The sequence below is a fragment of the Moschus berezovskii genome, chromosome 3, assembly GCF_049115385.1.
Source record: "Moschus berezovskii isolate FMDL1 chromosome 3, NW_MosBer_1.0, whole genome shotgun sequence".
NCBI lineage: Eukaryota > Metazoa > Chordata > Mammalia > Artiodactyla > Moschidae > Moschus > Moschus berezovskii.
This window is the reverse complement of record NC_142462.1, coordinates 45,159,586-45,178,636: the sequence shown is the minus strand read 5'-3', so window position 1 is coordinate 45,178,636 and position 19,051 is coordinate 45,159,586. Positions and strand designations below refer to the sequence as shown.

At 36.1% G+C, this 19,051-nt stretch overlaps 1 protein-coding gene across 1 annotated transcript in view; it reads right to left on the bottom strand.

The window, feature by feature from the left end:
* PCLO (piccolo presynaptic cytomatrix protein) overlaps positions 1–19,051 on the bottom strand; it is a 316,952-nt gene that overhangs the window by 50,709 nt on the left and 247,192 nt on the right. Inside the window, exon 10 of the mRNA XM_088833888.1 lies at positions 8,484–8,609. Within this exon, the coding sequence (XP_088690014.1) occupies positions 8,484–8,609 (126 nt within the window). The remainder of the gene's footprint in view (positions 1–8,483; positions 8,610–19,051) is intronic.

The following is a 19,051-nucleotide window of genomic DNA, read 5'->3' as shown; positions in this document are numbered from 1 at the left end:
ACGTCAGGTTTCCCTGTCCTTCACCATCTCCTGGAGTTTGCTTCAACTCACATCCATTGAGTTGGTGATGTCATTCAATCATCTCATCCTCTGTCGCCCCTTCTCCCTTTGCCGTCAGTCGTTCCCAGCATCAGGTTCTTTTCCAATCAGTTGGCATTTCACATGAGAAGGCCAAAGTATTAAGGCTTCAGCTTCAGCATCATTCCACCCAATGAATATTCACGGTTGATTTCCTTTATGATTGACTGGTTTGATTTCCTTGCTGTCCAAGGGACTATCAATAGTGTTCTCCAGCACCACAGTCCAGTCCAGTTCAGTTCAGTTCAGTCGCTCAGTCGTGTCCGACTCTCCGCGACCCCATGAATCACAGCACGCCAGGCCTCCCTATCCATCACCAACTCCCGGAGTTCACTCAAACTCATGTCCACAGAGTCGGTGATGCCATCCAGCCATCTCATTCTCGGTCGTCCCCTTCTCCTCCCACCCCCAACCTTTCCCAGCATCAGAGTCTTTTCCAGTGAGTCAACTCGTCACATGAGATGGCCAAAGTATTGCAGTTTCAGCTTTAGCATCAGTCCCTCCAATGAACACCCAGGATTGATCTCCCTTAGAATGGACTGGTTGGATCTCCTTGCGGTACAAGGGACTCTCAAGAGTCTTCTCCAGCACCACAGTTCAAAAGCATCAATTCTTCGGCGATCAGCTTTCTTCACAGTCCAACTCTCACATCCATACATGACCACGGGAAAAACCATAGCCTTGACTAGACGGACCTTGGTTGGCAAAGTAATGTCTCTGCTTTTTAATATGCTATCAAGGTTGGTCATAACTTTCCTTCCAAGGAGTAAGCGTCTTTTAATTTCATGGCTGCAATCAGCATCTGCAGTGATTTTGGACCCCCCAAAATAAAGTCTGACACTGTTTCCACTGTTTTTCCATCTATTTCCCATGAAGTGATGGGACCAGATGTCATGATCTTTGTTTTCTGAATGTTGAGCTTCAAGCCAACCTTTTCACTCTCCTCTTTCACTTTCATCAAGAGGCTTTTGAGTTCCTCTTCACTTTCTGCCATAAGGGTAGTGTCATCTGCATATCTGAGATTATTGATATTTCTCCCAGCAATCTTGATTCCAGCTTGTGCTTCTTCCAGCCCAGAGCTCTGCATTTAACTTCTATGCAGAGCACCACAGTTAGAAAGCATTAATTCTTTGGTACTCCACTTTCTTTAGGTCCAACTCTCACATCCATACACAACTACTGGAAAAACCATAGCTTTGACTGTATGGACCTTTGTCAGCAAAGTGATGTCTCTGCTTTTTAAATACGCTGTGTTTGTCATAGCTTTTTCATCCAAGGAGCAAGCGTCTTTTAATTTAGTGGCTGTAGTCACAATCTGTCAGAGAAGGCAATGGCAAGCCACTCCAGTACTCTTGCCGAGAAAATCCCATGGATGGAGGAGCCTGGTGGGCTGCAGTCTGTGAGGTCACTAAGAGTCAGACACGACTGAGGGACTTCACTTTCAATTTTCACTTTCATGCATTGGAGAAGGAAATGGCCACCCACTCCAGTGTTCTTGCCTGGAGAATCCCAGGGATGGCGGAGCCTAGTGGGCTGCCATCTATGGGGTCGCACAGAGTCAGACACGACTGAAGCGATTTAGCAGCAGCAGCAGCAGCAGTCACAATCTGTAGTGATTCTGGAGCCCAAGAAAATTAAATCTGTCAATGTTTCCCCTGTTTTCCCATCTATTTGCCATGATGTTATGGGAACCGTGATCTTAGTTTTTTGAGCATTGAATTTTAAGCCAGGTTTTTCACTCTCCTCTTTCACCCTTATCAAGAGGCTCTTTAGGTCCTCTTTGCTTTCTGTCATTAGAGTAGTATCATCTGATTATCTGAGGTTGATGGGATTTCTTCCAAGCTTGATTCCAGCTTGTGAGTCTTACATTCTGCACACAAGTCAAACTAGCAGTGTGACAATATACAGCCTTGATGTACTCCTTTCCCAATCTAGAACCAGTCTATTGTTCCATGTCTGGTTCTAACTGTTGCTTGACCTGCATACAGGTTTCTTAAGAGGCAGGTAAGGTGGTCTGGTATTCCCATCTCTTTTAGAATTTCCCACAGTTTGTTGTTATCTACACAGTCGAAGGCTTTAGCATAGTTAATATAGCAGTAGTAGACATTTTTTGGAATTTTCTTGCTTTTTCTGTGATCCAGCAGATGATTGCAATTTGGTTCCTCTGCCTTTTCTAAATCCAGCTTGTACATCTGGAATTTCTTAGTTCATGTACTATTGAAGCAAAGCCTAGCTTGAAAGAGTTTGAGCATTACTTTGCTAACATATGGAATAAGTCCAAATGCATGGTAGTATGAACATTCTTTGGCATTGCCTTCCCTTGGGATTGGAATGAAAACTGAACTTTTAAAGTCCTGTGGCTACTGCTGAGTTTTCCAAATTTACTGGCATATTGAGTGTAGTACTTTAACAGCTTCATCTTTTAGGATATGAAGTAGCTCAAGTGGAATTCATTCATCACCTCTGCTAGCTTTATTCGTAGTGATGCTTCCTAAGGCCCACTTGACTTCACACTCCAGATGTCTGGCTCTAGGTGAGTGACCACCCCATCACAGTTATCTGGGTCATTAAGAACTTTTTGGTATAGTTCTGTGTATTCTTGCTACCTCTCTTAATCTCTTTTGTTTCTCTTAGGTCCTTGTCATGTCTGTCCTTTATTGTGTTCATCTTTGTATGAAATGTTCCCTTGGTATCTCCAATTTTCTTGAAGAGATCGCTAGTCTTTCCCATTCTATCATTTCCCTCTACTTTTTGCATTGTTCACTTAAGAAGGCTTTCTAATTTCTCCTTGCTATTCTCTAAGAGTTATTTTTAAATAGCCATGAGTTCAAAACTTCCTAAAACTGCAACTATATGTAGGTTTCAATAGGTAAAACAGCCTACAGAAAAGTAAGTTTATTACTGAAGAAGCCTCTAATTCTTTGAGGCTGTTAATCATACTGTTGATTATACAGAACTTTGTATTGTTATCTAATATACATAAGGTTTATAATCATTTGCCTATGGATAGAGATTTAAAATGGAAGTGGCAAGTTATAAATATACTTTCAAAGTCCATATATTTAGTATACTTTTAAGTGCTTGAATTAATTAAAAAAGAAAGAATATCATGATCCTATATCCAGGGAAGAAATGGAGATGCAGATGAAGAGAATGAACTTGTGGACACAGCAGGTAGCCATTCCCTTCTCCAGGGGATCTTCCCATCCCAGGGGTTGAACCCAGGTCTCCAGCATTGCAGGTGGATTCCTTACCAGCTGAGCAACAAGGGAAGCCCAGGGAAAGGAGAGGGTAGGACAAACAGAGAAAGTGGCATTGACATATATACTCTATTATATGTTAAACGTAACTAGTGGGAAGCTGCTATATAACATGTGGAGCCCAGCCTAGTGTCTTGTGATGGCCTGGAGGAGTGGGAAAGGAGGGGGAGAGGGGTAGGAAGGACCAGGGAGGGTGGCTCAAAAGGGAGGGGATATATGTGTGAGTGTGCGTGTGTGTGCCTGAATTATGACTCAGGCATTCTCATTGTTTTACTGCAAAACCCAGCATATTGTAAAGCATTTATCCTCCAGTTAGAAAAAAAAAGACCAAAATCAGAAAACATTACACACTATCTAAAAGCCCAATACTGGTGAGCATGTCACGGCTCCAACATTGTTGATCTAAAACTGTTAACATTTTAATCTTAAAGCAAATAGCAAATCTGGCACTCTAGAAACTTAATTAGATTTGTAACTTAATATGCTAGATCTTTTGTCTTCATTTTCTCAACAGAGCAAAGACTGAACATGTGCGAAAAAACAGGATAATAGGCAGGAAAAGATCATTTTTTGTCTAGTAGTTGTTTAAGAATGTTTACTAAATGTTTCTGGGAGATAAATTTTAAGATTTTGAATGATTAGGATCCCTCAAGTACCTGACTACCCGAGTTCTTTCAGAAAACCACTGTAGACTAAAATATTGGTTCAGGAAATTTAAATTAAAGAAATATTTTTTATTGCATTTAAAAAAATTATAAGCACATGAGGTAATATTCCGTTCCGTTCCGTTCCATCGCTCAGTCATGTCCGACTCTATGCCACCCCGTGGACTGTAGCCTACCAGGCTTTTCCGTCCATGGGATTCTCCAGGCAATAATACTGGAGTGGGTTACCGTTTCCTTCTCCAGGGGATCTTCCCGACCCAGGGATCGAACCCGGGTCTCCTGCATTGGAGGCAGACGCTTTAACCTCTGAGCCACCAGGGAAGCCCCCGAGGTAATATCAGGAGTGTTTTAAAACTAATTTCTTGAATATAGCCTAAGTAGTTTGCAATAAAATTATTGCTAATTCTCAGGATTCTGAACCATAAAATTCTCTTATATTATTTAACATGATAGACAACCTTGTTCAGAAAGACTTTTTAAAACAGGTTGAATCAAAATCTTTTTTCAAAGAAATAGAGTAGTGATTCAGAAAATATACTAGGCTTATTTTTTTCTCTTCCATTTAATAATTTAGTTACATAAGTGTGTACTCAGAATATGAACATCAAGAAATCTACATCATTTATCAGTGTGTTTTAAATGCATAAGTTCAGAGAATAAAGTAGAGGAGATTTGAAAAATCAACACAGAGTCCATGCCACTGAGTGTTGTTAACATGTCAAACCATGAAAAGTCTGGAAAACTATGATAGGAAAAATGACCAAATTTAGAGAAAACAGTAGACAGTTAAACTGTGAACAGTAGCTTTGTATTTTGGAGTGGTAAAAAGTACAGTCTAAAAATTCTATAGTCAATTGTCATTCACATTTTAAATCAACTGGAAAACAATTTTGAGTCATAAAGACTGTCTGTATACTTCTGTATACAGAATGTGAAAGAAAGACATCAGGAAGAGATCAAATCAATTCCTATGTCCACCTGGAATTCATTATAAACATAGAGAAACTAAATTACATAAACACACAAAAGCATTTCATCCATCTATTTATGCACACACACTCACACACATAATAATATAATACAGATATAATATTCCTTAGGAAAGAATTAACTTCAAACTGTGGCAAATTAACCAAATTCAATCTCTTCAAAAGTAAATTTTTAAAAATTAACATTCATGAACACAATTTTAAAACTTAAAAAAAAATCCAAAACTCCAGTGATAGAGAATTGGTATTATTATAATATTTCACATCAGGCATAAAAATCAGAGTACTATTTCAATGAATCTACTACTCTGAAATTTTTTGATCATCTATTCCAGCTTGAAGCTCAGTTCCCTAAGGATATCACATATGAATGAAACACATAATTGTAGACAAAACAAAATATAGGGGCATCCCAGGTGGTGCTGGTAGTAAAGAATTTGCCTGCCAATGCAGAAGATACAAGAGATGCAGGTTCAACCCCTGGATTGGAAAGATTCCCTGGAGAGGGAAATGCCAACCCACTCCAGTATTCTTGCCTGGAAGGTCTCATGAACAGAGGAGGCTGGTGGGCTGCAGTCCATGGGGTTATAAAGAATCAGACGGCACTGAGCACCTGCACACATAATAAAGTCAGAAAATATACTGGTCTCAACAAAGTAAGTCTGTAGATACTAACTTGGACTGATACCCTTCTAGTCAGTTCATTTGTAGACTGAAAAAACAACAACAACAACAATGAATCTTTATCATTTTAGCCTGGTGGCATAGAAGAAAGGTAGAGCTTTACAGATAGGAGAAAGTAAATGACTTATCCTATGTCAGAAGTGAAAGTGTAGTCACTCAGTCATGTCAGACTCTTTGCAACCCCATAGACTATAGCCCGCTAGGCTCCTCTGTACATGGAATTCTCCAGCTAAGAATACTGGAGTGGGTAGCCAGTCCCTTCTCCAGGGGATCTTCCCAACCCTGACTGAAGCCAGCTCTCCTGCATTGCAGGCAGATTCTTTACTATCTGAGCCACCAGGGAAGCCCTTCATATGCCAAAATCACTCCTCAAAATATTTAATGTTTCAAATACAGGATCTATTTTGACAGTTAAGATATTAGGTTGGCGAGAAAGTTCATTTGTTTTCCCATAACATCTAATGGGATGGTTGGATGGCATCACCGACTCAATGGACAAGAATTTGAGCAAACTCTGGGGGATGGTGATGGACAGAGATGCCTGGCGTGCTACAGTCCATGGGGTCGCAAAGAGTCGAACACAATTTAGTGACTAAACAAATGGCTGTTAAATTCAATGTGAGCAGAAAATCTAGAAGGGTTTTGCATTTAGATTGTTTTACAAATATCTGTTTTGTTTCTCTATAAAGAAAGTAAAACTGGAAATTATAGAAACATTGTCTGTGTGATTTACACAAGGAAGGAAATAAAGGCCTTGGCACTATTTTATAAAAAAAAAAATCATCCTGATTTGTACCATTTGGTGATTTTCATGTTGTGAAGACAAAGAAGGTTATGAAATTTTATCTTTAAATTATCCAAGTATCTTTGTCAAACTATATTAGGCACAGTTGCTAAGTTGCAAATTTTATTCTAAAAGAAAAACAGCATATTCATTTCTTTCTGAAGTATGTTATCTGAAAGTAAAGATACCATGCCCATACTTACAAACGGGCCTCAATTTTATATCTTACCTAGAGTGTAATACCAAGAGAGTAGTATTAGGCATAATAGGATTATAGTCATTGAAAATTCATATAGATCCAGTGTTTGTTCATAATGGTTATGTTTTGATTTTTGATTATGATTTTGATTTAGTCTTCTCTTTCATTTAGCTAGCCCTCCCAATTTTTCCTGTTGTATGAATATAATTAGAATATTTTTAATAATATGCTTTCAGTTATATATTTGGCAATATCCTGGTAAACTAGCTTTCTGAAAATCAGCAAGCAATTAAGTGAACAAAAGGGTCTGATTTATATAGCATTTGTCTATTTTCATGTTTAACTACTCTCACCATGGCCAATTCAAGCTATCAAAATGATGACACTCAAAGTGAAGCTGGGAGGAGATGTGCAAAGCTTCTCTCAGTGAGTTGGTCAAGCTGGTTTCAGCAGAACACTGTGATAAATAAAAACGGCCTCAAGTCTGTGCTTATTCTAATAGTCTGTCAAAATATCCAGGGACTTTTTGGTAGGTTTCAATATATTTAAGACCATGGCAGTGAATAATTTTAACATGATTAAGTTTTAAACAATAACAAGCAACATTAAACTATGAAGTGACAGCAAAACACTTTCTAAATAAGCATCTAATTTAGGATAAAAACAAAAAAAATGATTTATGATAAAACTACTGCTTTATGATAAAAATATTCATGACAAATAGTATCACTGAAATCTTGTAAGCTATCTCTATGTTGGATTTTTGAAATGTAAATAACCACATCATCTTGAGACTCAAGGTAACATTTTACTGAAATTGAAAGTAAGATCATTTTATGGCCCACTATATACACTTGTAAAGTTGATTATTTTAATACTTATGATATAATAAGTTGAATACAATAGTACCTAACATAGGATTTGACTTCTTTTTTTCTCTAAAGGGTCAGAGAGAATATATTTAGGCTTTGCAAATCATACAGTTCATTGTGAATGCATTACTGTTTGTGCAGTGGGAAATACTCATGTTCAACATGTACATTAACAATCCTTGCTGTGTTCCAATAAAACGATGCTTATAGAAACAAGCAGCAGATGGATTTGGCCTGTGGGTCATCCAGTTTGTTCACCTGACTTTCAGTTCAGTTCAGTTCAGTTCAGTCGCTCAGTCATGTCCGACTCTTTGCGACCCCATGAATCACAGCACGCCAGGCCTCCCTGTCCATCACCAACTCCCGGAGTTCACTCAAACTCATGTCCATCGAGTCGGTGATGCCATCCAGCCATCTCATTCTCTGTCGTCCCCGTCTCCTCCCACCCCCAATCCCTCCTAGCATCAGACTCTTTTCCAGTGAGTCAACTCGTCGCATGAGGTAGCCAAAGTATTGGAGTTTCAGCTTTAGCATCAGTCCTTCCAAAGAACACCCAGGATTGATCTCCTCCAGAATCATCTGATGTTTTTATGGCACTGATTTCAATATGATTTTTCTTGGTATTTATGAATCACTAGTCCCTTTAATCAAAGTACTTTTTAAAAGTATAATATTGCCCCAGTCAGTAAAAAAATCATGACTAATTACTGTTTCTTAAACAAGATACTCCCTCAGCAATGTAAAAAGCTAAAGGACAATGCAATTGAAAATAAAATGAATACAGTGGTGGACATATCTTCCTTTACTATACCACAGTATACCACAATGTCACCTTTAACCACAAGGAGAGGTCTTCCTAGACAGTAAAAGAAAAGAAAACTTTCAGATCAAATTAAGATACGTTTAATATGACCACATTCATTTTAATTTACTCTGAAATCCTTATTCTTACCTTCCACAAGTTTCCCTGTCTGTTCAGCACTTCCCCCAGGAAGAATCTTGGCAATATAGGCTCCAATTTCTCCGCTATGTCCAGGGATTTCTTTACCACCCACAATTCTAATTCCTAATCCGTTACCTGTATCGAAAAATTAGCAAACTATTAGCAATAATTTAAGAAAGGACAACAGTTATCACAAGTATAAGGTACAGAAAAAATGGGTTCTGATATGTAGAAGTTAACCCCAAATGAATATTGGAACTGGACAGTGATAACAAAAGAACAATATTATGATTTCATAGTAGTTGATAGGAAAGAGAATTATCTGGGATCTTGGTAGGATCTATAATGATTAATCTGACATTAACAAATAATTTTTATTTCAGCCATATTCAATAATATAATAAAGTTTTGTCCATTTTGATCATATATGTTGTAAGAATTTTATATGAAGATGTTCCCAGTATAAATAATTTCAGAGCAAAAAATTCATTTATGAAATTGACAAGCATTTAACTTACATAAAGGAAGTAATGGCTATCATAAATTGAGAAGACATAAATGAAACTGATAAAGTGAAAACATGATCATAACTTATGAATTATTATTCACAGTTCAGCCTTGATTCATAAACTAACTAATATTGTTGTGCATTAATATGGGACTTAATACAGGGATAATAAAAGCATTATTTACTGATGAGCAACTTGGTAAACTGTTCCTTATTCTACAGAACAGATTTTTCTATAATTAGCCATGCAGATGAAAGATAGAGAATGATTAGTATGAGAAATCTACACACTATACTTGATCTTAGCCAAAAGGCTGAGAAGTGATGATTATTATGAGAGATCTACTAGAATCAAATAAACTGTTGACATTTTATCTTTTTAAAAGAGTAAGCTAAAAAACAGCTAGTGTATACAGCTCCACATATATTTTTGTTACAAATGTCAAGAAGATTTTAAAATGAAAGCACTAAAGGAAAGCAAATTCTCCTTTACTGAAGACACAATTAATTAAACATTTTATTCAGTGATTGAAGTACCATTTCTAACTCTTTCAAAATCTCTAAAATTAAAAGCCAGGTCTCTTCCAAATCCTGTTCCTTTCTTACTTAACTCCTCAAAAAGAATCCCTCTAGTTAGCATCAACACAATTCAAACATTCAACAAGCAGTAGCTGAATTATGGACTGCTGCTTCATTATTTTTTAGGGGTGCATTTTGGTAAAATACTGTTTATTGCTGCTGCTGCTGCTAAGTCACTTCAGTCGTGTCCGACTCTGTGCAACCCGAGATGACAGCCCACCAGGCTCCCCCATCCCTGGGATTCTCCAGGCAAGAAGGTGACATGATACTTTCAAGTGAATTTACTCTTTCCTTTTCTTCCTTCCTCCTCCCTCCCTTTCATCCTCCCTTCCCCCCACCCCTCATTCTCCCTCTTTTCCCCTAGTACCCCACTCCCCACTCTCATCTAGAGACCTGATTTTACACCAGAGCAAGTGTTCTGAAGATTTAGCCTCAAAACAAAAACAAAACAAATTAACTGCATGTTTCTACAAAGGGTTGCCAAGGGTCGGAGTTAAATAATATACTAGCTCTCTGTGGCCCCACTTGTGGAGCTTTTCTGTCACAAGTTTCTTAGCTCAGTGTTGCTGTTCTTAAAGATTAATTGATGATCCAAACTGAACATAACTGGATCAGTGAAGACTAGCATTTACTATATGACAAAGAGCATGTATTATATATGACTTTCAGCCTCAACAAAAGTTGATTTCTTAGGCATTAGCATTTAAAGATTCACCAGGACTGATTCTACAATAAGACATTAGATAGATACTAAGAAAGAGTAGAAGATGAAGAAAAGTTATTAGCCACTATTTATTCAATTATTTTATATACAAGTGTGTATATAAATAGTGTTAAGCCATTTTAGAAATTACAAAATGAGAATTTAAAAATAGCTGTTCATATTTAAAGGATTTTCCCACGGAATTTGTCCAGAAAAAATAAAAACATATTCTTAATTTAAGATTTGGCTTTATTTTTCATGATTGAATCTCTCACAAGTTGTAATTCATCACTTATTAAAAATTTCATAAAACAGATACATATACTGAATTTCTAATGTGGTCAATATATCCGTATCAATTTTAAGACAAGGTCAATCTGGGATCCCAAAAGATGATTGATGAGATTTCTTTAGTGTAAAGGCATATTTTCAAGACCAAGTTTTATATCAATATTTATGTTAGATGATAGCAGAGCATAGTAGGGTATAGTAAAGTGCTCATGGCACTGCTCTTATTTCTTTTTAAGCTTAAAAACTGTTGTATGGCAGAAAGCAACACAGCACTGTAAAATTTTAAAAAATATATTTAAATTAAAAAATGGAAAAAATTACCATATAAATACAGTTCATAAAAATAATTCTGTGCTATATAGAATATGGTGTAGCCATATACTTAGAAACTACAAACAGAATTGTTACACCTTGTAAAGGTATAGCTAAAATGTAGAATTTCAGAATCTATTAATTAACATGTGACTACTTAAAAAAACTGATTATGTTTTCATTTTGCAAAATGACATTGTCTTGAAGATAAATAGTTGGGTTCTTAGTGTCATTTGATTTTTAGTGACTGAGTACATTCTAAAATCTTGTAGTAAAGGATCTGTAATAGGAAATTACAACTATATCCACAATAATTATTTAATTTTGTAAAATACAGTTTCATGCTAATGAATTTGACACTTTCTCACTAGAAAAGAGTCTGATGCTGGGAGGGATTGGGAGTAGGAGGAGAAGGGGACGACAGAGAATGAGATGGCTGGATGGCATCACCGACTCGATGGACGTGAGTTTGAGTGAACTCCGGGAGTTGGTGATGGACAGGGAGGCCTGGTATGCTGTGATTCACGGGGTCGCAAAGAGTCGGACACAACTGAGTGACTGAACTAAACTGAACTGAACTGAAATATACTTTACAAATCAGTGTCTTTGGTAAAATGGGAGTAATACATAGCCATGAAAATCTCTGAAAAATGAGACTTGATAGACAATTGACCCTTCCACAACCTGGGGATTGAGGTGCTGACCCTCTGTGCAGTTTAAAATCCTCATATAACTTACACTCAGCTCTTTGTATTCAAGGCTCCTCTGTGTACTCAGTTCCATATCCCTGGATTCAACCAACTGTGGATTGTGTAGCATTATATATTTACTATTGAAAAAAAACTCCATTTAAATGAACCCATGTAGTTCAAACGCATATTGTTCAAGGGTCAATGTATATAGAAACCACTTCTAATACACAGCAAATTTTCAAAAGTTACTTTTCTTCTTGTTGATCCTGCTGTGTTGACTGCTACTGATTTTTATGTACACAATAAAGTAACAGAAATATTAAAAGTTTGTGAAAGAAAAGCAAGTTAGAAAATAAAAAGACCTAAGGGAAAACATTTGTTTATTTTACAGTAGTTGCTTGTATCCTAATTTGGATGCCATGAGTATGAATTTAATTTATATAATTTCTAAGAATGTAAATCCACATATTTTTATTTCCCATTTCTATAGTTATACTGTGATATTTTATGTATTGAATATAGACAGAAAAAACAAAAACACTTCTATAAAAATAAAACAAATCAGCTCAAATCTAGAGAGAAGAATGTCAATAAAAAATTTGATAAGCCTAAGAGGCAAAATTAGTTTTTAACTGAAATGGTTAAATCTAAGTGGTCCTTGATAAGTGATACCATTGGTTTTAACTTTTACAAATTTTTAACAACATAAACTTATTTTCCTCTCTGTTTCTATTCCATCTAGAAACATTGCTAAAATGTTTCCTCAGAAGCCATGAAAGTATACTGGTTTTGCTCTTTAGCTCCAGTATGGCAGAGAAGAGAGGCCAACAATTACTGTAAAGAACAAAGGAGCTTTAGTAAAAGAGATAATCAAAAGTTACAGTAATTTTATAACATATAAGCATAAATGTGGTTAAAGAAGTCTTAAAGGGAAATCTATAAGCAACTACAACACAATGTATTCATAAATCACCATGATGTACACCTTAAATATCTTATAATTTTATAAGTCCATTATACCACAATAAACTGAAATGAAAAAATAAAAAAGCTGTACATAAAATAAACAGGAGCATACTAAGGAAACATCCTCACATTTGAATTTAAATTTGCAGTTTAAATCTATTTTATTTTATATGTTTATCAATATGTTACATTAAATGCTCTGATATTTAAAGTATTACAAAAATGTTTGTATTTCCATTATTAAATAACATGAAAATATCATGATTTTATAATTAGAGCACTGAATGTGGGCAAAATTACAATACTTGTTTCATTTCAACACTATCATGTGCTACATCTAAGCATGAAGGAAAAGGAAAATTTTCATCAATTACTATAGAATTACTATTTTCAAGAATATACTATCTTATGAATAGCAGTCTTTAAATCAATATTTTATTATTCATAATAAAGTTATTATAGAACAAAGATATACTGCTTAATTTAGTCATATAAGTAGTTGGGCTGAAGAAGAAGAAAGATTGTCTATATAAATATATTGTCTATATTAATATGAATATATTCATCATAAGGACTGATGCTGAAGGTGAAGCTCCTATACTTTGGGCACCTGATGTGAAGATCTGACTCACTAGAAAATACCCTGATGCCAGGAGAAATTGAGGGCAAAAGAAGGGGGTGACAGAGGATGAGATGGTTGAATGGCATCTCTGACTCGATGGACATGAGTTTGACGAAACTCAGGGAGATAATAATGGACACAGAAGCCTGGTGTGCTGCAGTTCACATGGTTACAAAGAACTGGACATGACTTACAGACTGAACAACAAAATAACTATCAATGCTAATGATGTACTAAGGATGATGAAAAATACACAAAGGATAGTTCAATTAAATCTATTTTTATAGTTTATCTTAATTATACTCTTGCATAAGGATGTTGTACCTACTGTTATAAATTATCCAAGAAAGTATTTAGAAATATCAAATTAAATTAAAAAATCATAATGATTTCCTTTGCATCTTATCAAATGCTATATTAATTCATTAACATTTGAAAACAAAACCTAAAGAATATTTCACTATTTGTTCTTTAACTTTACTTACTTTTGTTCATTATAAGAAAACATTTTTACAAACATAATTAAGCTCATCAATTGCATTATTAGCAATCCATACTTGACTGTTTCCAGAAACATCAAAATGGAAACACCATATTCATGCCAAATATAATCCAACTGTAAGTCTGGACATGCAAATTACAAACTCAGTTCTTCAACCATTAGCTTTTTTTAATCCAGTCAATTACTGTATAACATCTTCTTTCCTTCTTTTAAATACGCAAACATTCATAAAGAATTTGAAGTGAATATTGAATTTCACATTTCTATGAACAAAAGTTCACCACTTGTCTTTTTCTAATGTAATTTGAATAATATTAAGGTAAACATGTTGCATGGGCTTCAAAGCATGTATAAAATGCTATTCACACTTAGACCATCCTGGATGAGATAGGTCCAAGTTGGCCTGCCATAGGACTGAAATGGCCATTGGCATGGGAAATAAGGAAGATAAGTCAAAAGCGGCTCAGTGGTAAAGAATGCACTTTAGAGACTTGGGTTTGATATCTGGATTGGGAAGATCCCCTGCAGAAGGAAATTGCAACCCCCTCCATTATTCTTGCCTGTGAAATCCCATGGACAGAGGAGCTTTGCAGGCTATATATATTTCATGGGGTTGCAAAGAGTTGGACACAACTGAGCGATTAAACAACAACAACAATACGTCAAAAGACACTGGTATTCTGAGTTTGTTAAGCAAAATCTTTCAAATGTCAGATGATGTATGAACTGATAAACTATTCTTACTAAGAGGGCATAGGATTTCCTCTTTCTGAAATGCTTCAGAAATAATTCTCACCAAGAAAATTTTCAGGACTTCCACATCATAAATGCACATTTCGTTCACACAGTTTTTTTCTTTATTTTAACTTATATGTTTGATAGTTGCTGAGAGTAGATCTTAAAAGTTTTTATCACAAGAAAAAAATGTTGTAACTATGTTTGGTGATGAATGTTAAATAGAACTATCATGATGACTGCCTTTGCGGACAACACACAGATTGCAGCTATGTGAGTTCCTGATCAGGGGACCCAGTTAAGCCATGCTTGAGATTCTTGAACTACAGAAACATTGAGATACTAAATGTGTGTTGTTTTCAGGCATTAAATTTGTGGTAACTTGTTATTCATCAACAACAAAAAAATTAATACCAAGATGAAAGCTGCATTCTGAATTTTCTGTGCACACAATATCTAGGGATATTATCTTGGTAGCAAAACCAGTGGAATAGTTGTGTTTATAGTACTTAACCACAGTGATTGAGCAGCAATAGAGGGTAGGAGATAAAGGGAAAATAGGCTATGAACAGAAAACCTGTTGCCCTTCATGAATGAAAAGGAAGAGCTCTGTGGATCAGTTCTGCATCGCTGGGGTTCTAGTATAATGTGTGTAGCAAGTACATGGCATCTAGGTTACACTAAATTTGTAAATGAATGAATCATGAATGGATGAAAACTGAAGTGTCTAATTTTCAGTTTTGAAACTTTGAAGTGTCTAATTTTCTCTATATAGGGCTTAATGCCTGGCGTGCTGCATTTCATGGCTTTGCAAAAAGTCCTACATGATTGATCGACTGAGCTAAAATGAGGGCTAATGAACCAGTTACAGTGATGTTAAAAATAATAGATTTGTACTGTACTCTGTTCTTGGAAAATGTCTGTAAAATTATATTAACACAATAAATCTTAAAAATAACAAAAAGGAAACCCTCTATTCTACATGAATAAAATAAGATTTTGTGAGGTTAACTGCTCAAGACAACACCTAATATACAGTAATGCTAAGAGTGGAGCCCACACTCCAAATGAATGGGTTAGAGATGAGTCTCCCATTAGGCTAGGGCCAGGGAACCTGGTGTGCAATAAGAGAGGATGGGCTGGGGAGCTGCATACATAGCCCTTCCCTTTCTCCTTCAGTTGCAGAGGGGAGAGTGATGAGAGACCTTACAATTAGGCCATTAAAAGGAGAAACTACCAGGATGTAAAAAATGTTGGGGAGTCAGTATCTCTCAGTCAATACCGAGGAGAGGAAACATTTTGGGTTTAGGCAGCTTGTGGATTATTAAATGGCAGCATTTAATGTTTTTAAATTTATTTTTAATTGGAAGATAATTGCTTCACAATGTTGTGTTGGTTTCTGCCATACAACACTGTGAATTAGTGAATTAGCTGTAAGTATGCATATATCCCTTCCCTCTTGAACCTTCCCACCACACCGCATCCCACCCCTACTGGTTGTCACAGAATATGGGGTTGAGCTCCCTGTGTTATACAGCAACTTCCCACTGGAGCATCTACATATGGTAATGCATATGTTTTAAATAGCATTTGATCTGAAGCTGTAAGTGATCACTTGGGAAAGACTCTGCTTGTTTCGTCACTATAGTTTCCATTTTTCTATTGATGCATATATGTCTATGACTTATTTATACCTTTATCAGCCATTACAAAGATGAAATTGTTACCTTTTCAGTATTAAAGATTTTATCATTTTTGTATTTTAGCATTTGTGTTACTATGTCCTATACATCTGTTAAATGAATATGTAATATTAATATTTATATATCTTAGTATGCAAGTCTATAAAGAATGAAGTATACACAGGCCTGATAACATAATAATATTATAATCACCATTATCTGGGGGAGTAGTTGAAAAACTGATTTGGAGAGAAAAGTTCTGAATTTGCTGAGTCACTTTAGGGATACTATAAATAAAATCCAGGTGTCCAGATTATTTTTGTGCTACAGGCTAAACCTGGTCTCATCAAAATCAATTTGCTTTAGTAAAAGAGGTATTCAACACAGTTCAACAGATTCTACCATCCAGCATATGTTAGGGAATATTTTTCACTAAAGAGTTATTTAATATAATTACTTTGGTTATATTGATTGCTCTATTTTTAAAAACTGTTACTATAATATTATCTGAAATTAAGAATAAATATTGTATGTTATTAGGTGGCCAGGCTAAGGATAAACATTCCTCTGAAATTGTGCTTTAAACAAAAAGTGAGCTGCTTTATTTCATCTAGTTTTCTACTGCATAAGATTTATGGAACTTTTAGTTGTATGTTTCAAAATATATGACTTTGAACTAGTGAATTCTGTTTGGTGTTTCTGCTTTGTACCAATATTCAGTTCAGTTCAGTTCAGTTCAGTCGCTTAGTCGTGTCTGACTCTCCGCGACCCCATGAATCACAGCACGCCAGGCCTCCCTGTCCATCACCAACTCCCGGAGTTCACTCAAACTCATGTCCACAGAGTAGGTGATGCCATCCAGCTATCTCATTCTCTGTCGTCCCCTTCTCCTCCCGTCCCCAACCTTTCCCAGCATATGTGTTAAATTCCTTGTTTTCAATCTCTTCGGTAACATCTTCAGGGATAGAAGGGGAAAAAAGTAACATTTCTAGAGTTTCTCCTACTTTGCATTTTTAAATCATCTCTATAACTTTTCATGTTAGGCATTGTCCATACCATTTTAGGACAAAGCAGCTGAGACTACGGGAGGTTAGAAACTTGGCTAGGTTGGCCAGAAAGTAAAACAACCAAATTAGAACCCGTTTTCCTTCCTGAGTCCCACATTTTTCTTTCTACATACCTTTGCTCATCACTCTAATTGTCAAAAAAATATTCTAGAAGATAATTTTAGAAAATATTCTAGAAGTCTTTTCTCTTTTAATTGAATCTCATTTCTTGTTATCCATTTTCCAAGACAAAATCATATACTATATATATATATATATATATATATATATATATATACATCACCAAATTGCCCTCCTTAACATGTAGGTTAAGCATCTTGAATGTCTTTACCCTCTCCTTACAGAAAATCATTAATTCCTTTAATTTTAATTTATTAAGAAAAACAGAAAATTGTGTTCATCCATACCCAGTTAAAAGCACAGCCATTAATGTCACGTAATGGCAGGAACCCATTTCTACAAGCAATATTTATCTTGACAGATGTCAGGAAAAGTGATGATGTGAATGAGGAACTAGTCCCAACAGTAAATACTTCCTTTGTCACTGAGGAAATGAATGCAAGTTTTCACTGAAATATATGAGGAAGAAATGATTTTAAAAGAGATTCAACTCAAATATGTTTTTTTCTATAGTTGTATACTCTGTTTATCTCTAAGACACTTTGAGGGGCTTACAATGAGAAATTGTATCATATATTTACAACATATTTGGACATTAACATGAGTGAAAGAGAAAAAGCCATTCTGAATGGCAAGGGAGAAATTTGGGGTTAAGACCTGCTTGTGAGAATCTGTTTAGTTTCCCAGAACTTGCAGATTTAGGATGGAAAACATGTTCTCAAGGTGTTCCACAAGAAACAGAACCAATGACATACGTGTCTTAACCTTTAAACACCTGACCTTAAAAACAAGTTTTCTCATTAAGTGTTCCTAAACAATGTAGAAGACATGTTAAGTGTGTGTTACCTACAATTTATCTAACTGCGTGAAATAGAGTTCACCACATTTTTGCCTCAGTTCAGTTCAGTTGCTTAGTTGTGTCCGACTCTGAGACCCCATGGACCGTAGCATGCCAGGCCGCCCTGTCCATCACCAACTCCCGGAGTTTACCTAAACTCATGTCCATTGAGTCAGTGATGCCATCCAGCCATCTCATCTTCTGTCGTCCCCTTCTCCTCCTGTCTTCAATCTTTCCCATATCAGGGTCTTTTCAAATGAGTCAGCTCTTTGCATCAGGAGGCCAACATATTGGAGTTTCAGCTTCAACATCAGTCCTTCCAATGAACACTCAGGACTGATCTCCATTAGGAGGGACTGGCTAGATTTCCTTGCAGTCCAAGGGACTCTCAAGAGTCTTCTCCAACACCACAGTTCAAAAGCCTCAATGCTTCAGCACTCAACTTTCTTTCTAGTCCAACTCTCACATCCATACATGATTACTGGAAAAGCTATAGCCTTGACTAGATGGACTTGTTGGCAAAGTAATGTCTCTGCTTTATAATATGCTGTCTAGCTTGGTCATAACTTTCCTTCCAAGGAGTATGCGTCTTTTAATTTCATGGCTGCAGTCACCATCTGCAGTGATTTTGGAGTCCGCCCCCCCAAATAAAGTCAGCATTGAAATAAAGTCAGTTTCCATTGTTTCCCCATATATTTGCCATGAAGTGATGGGACCAGATGCCATGATCTTAGTTTTCTGAATGTTGAGCTTTAAGCCAACTTTTTCACTCTCCTCTTTCACTTTCATCAAGAGGCTTTTTAGTTCTTCTTCAATTACTGGCATAAGTGTGGTGTCATCTGCATATCTGAGCTTATTGATATTTCTCCCGGCAATCTTGATTCCAGCCTGTGCTTACTCCAGCCCAGAGTTTCTCATGATGTACTCTGCATATAAGTTAAATAAGCACGGTGACGATAT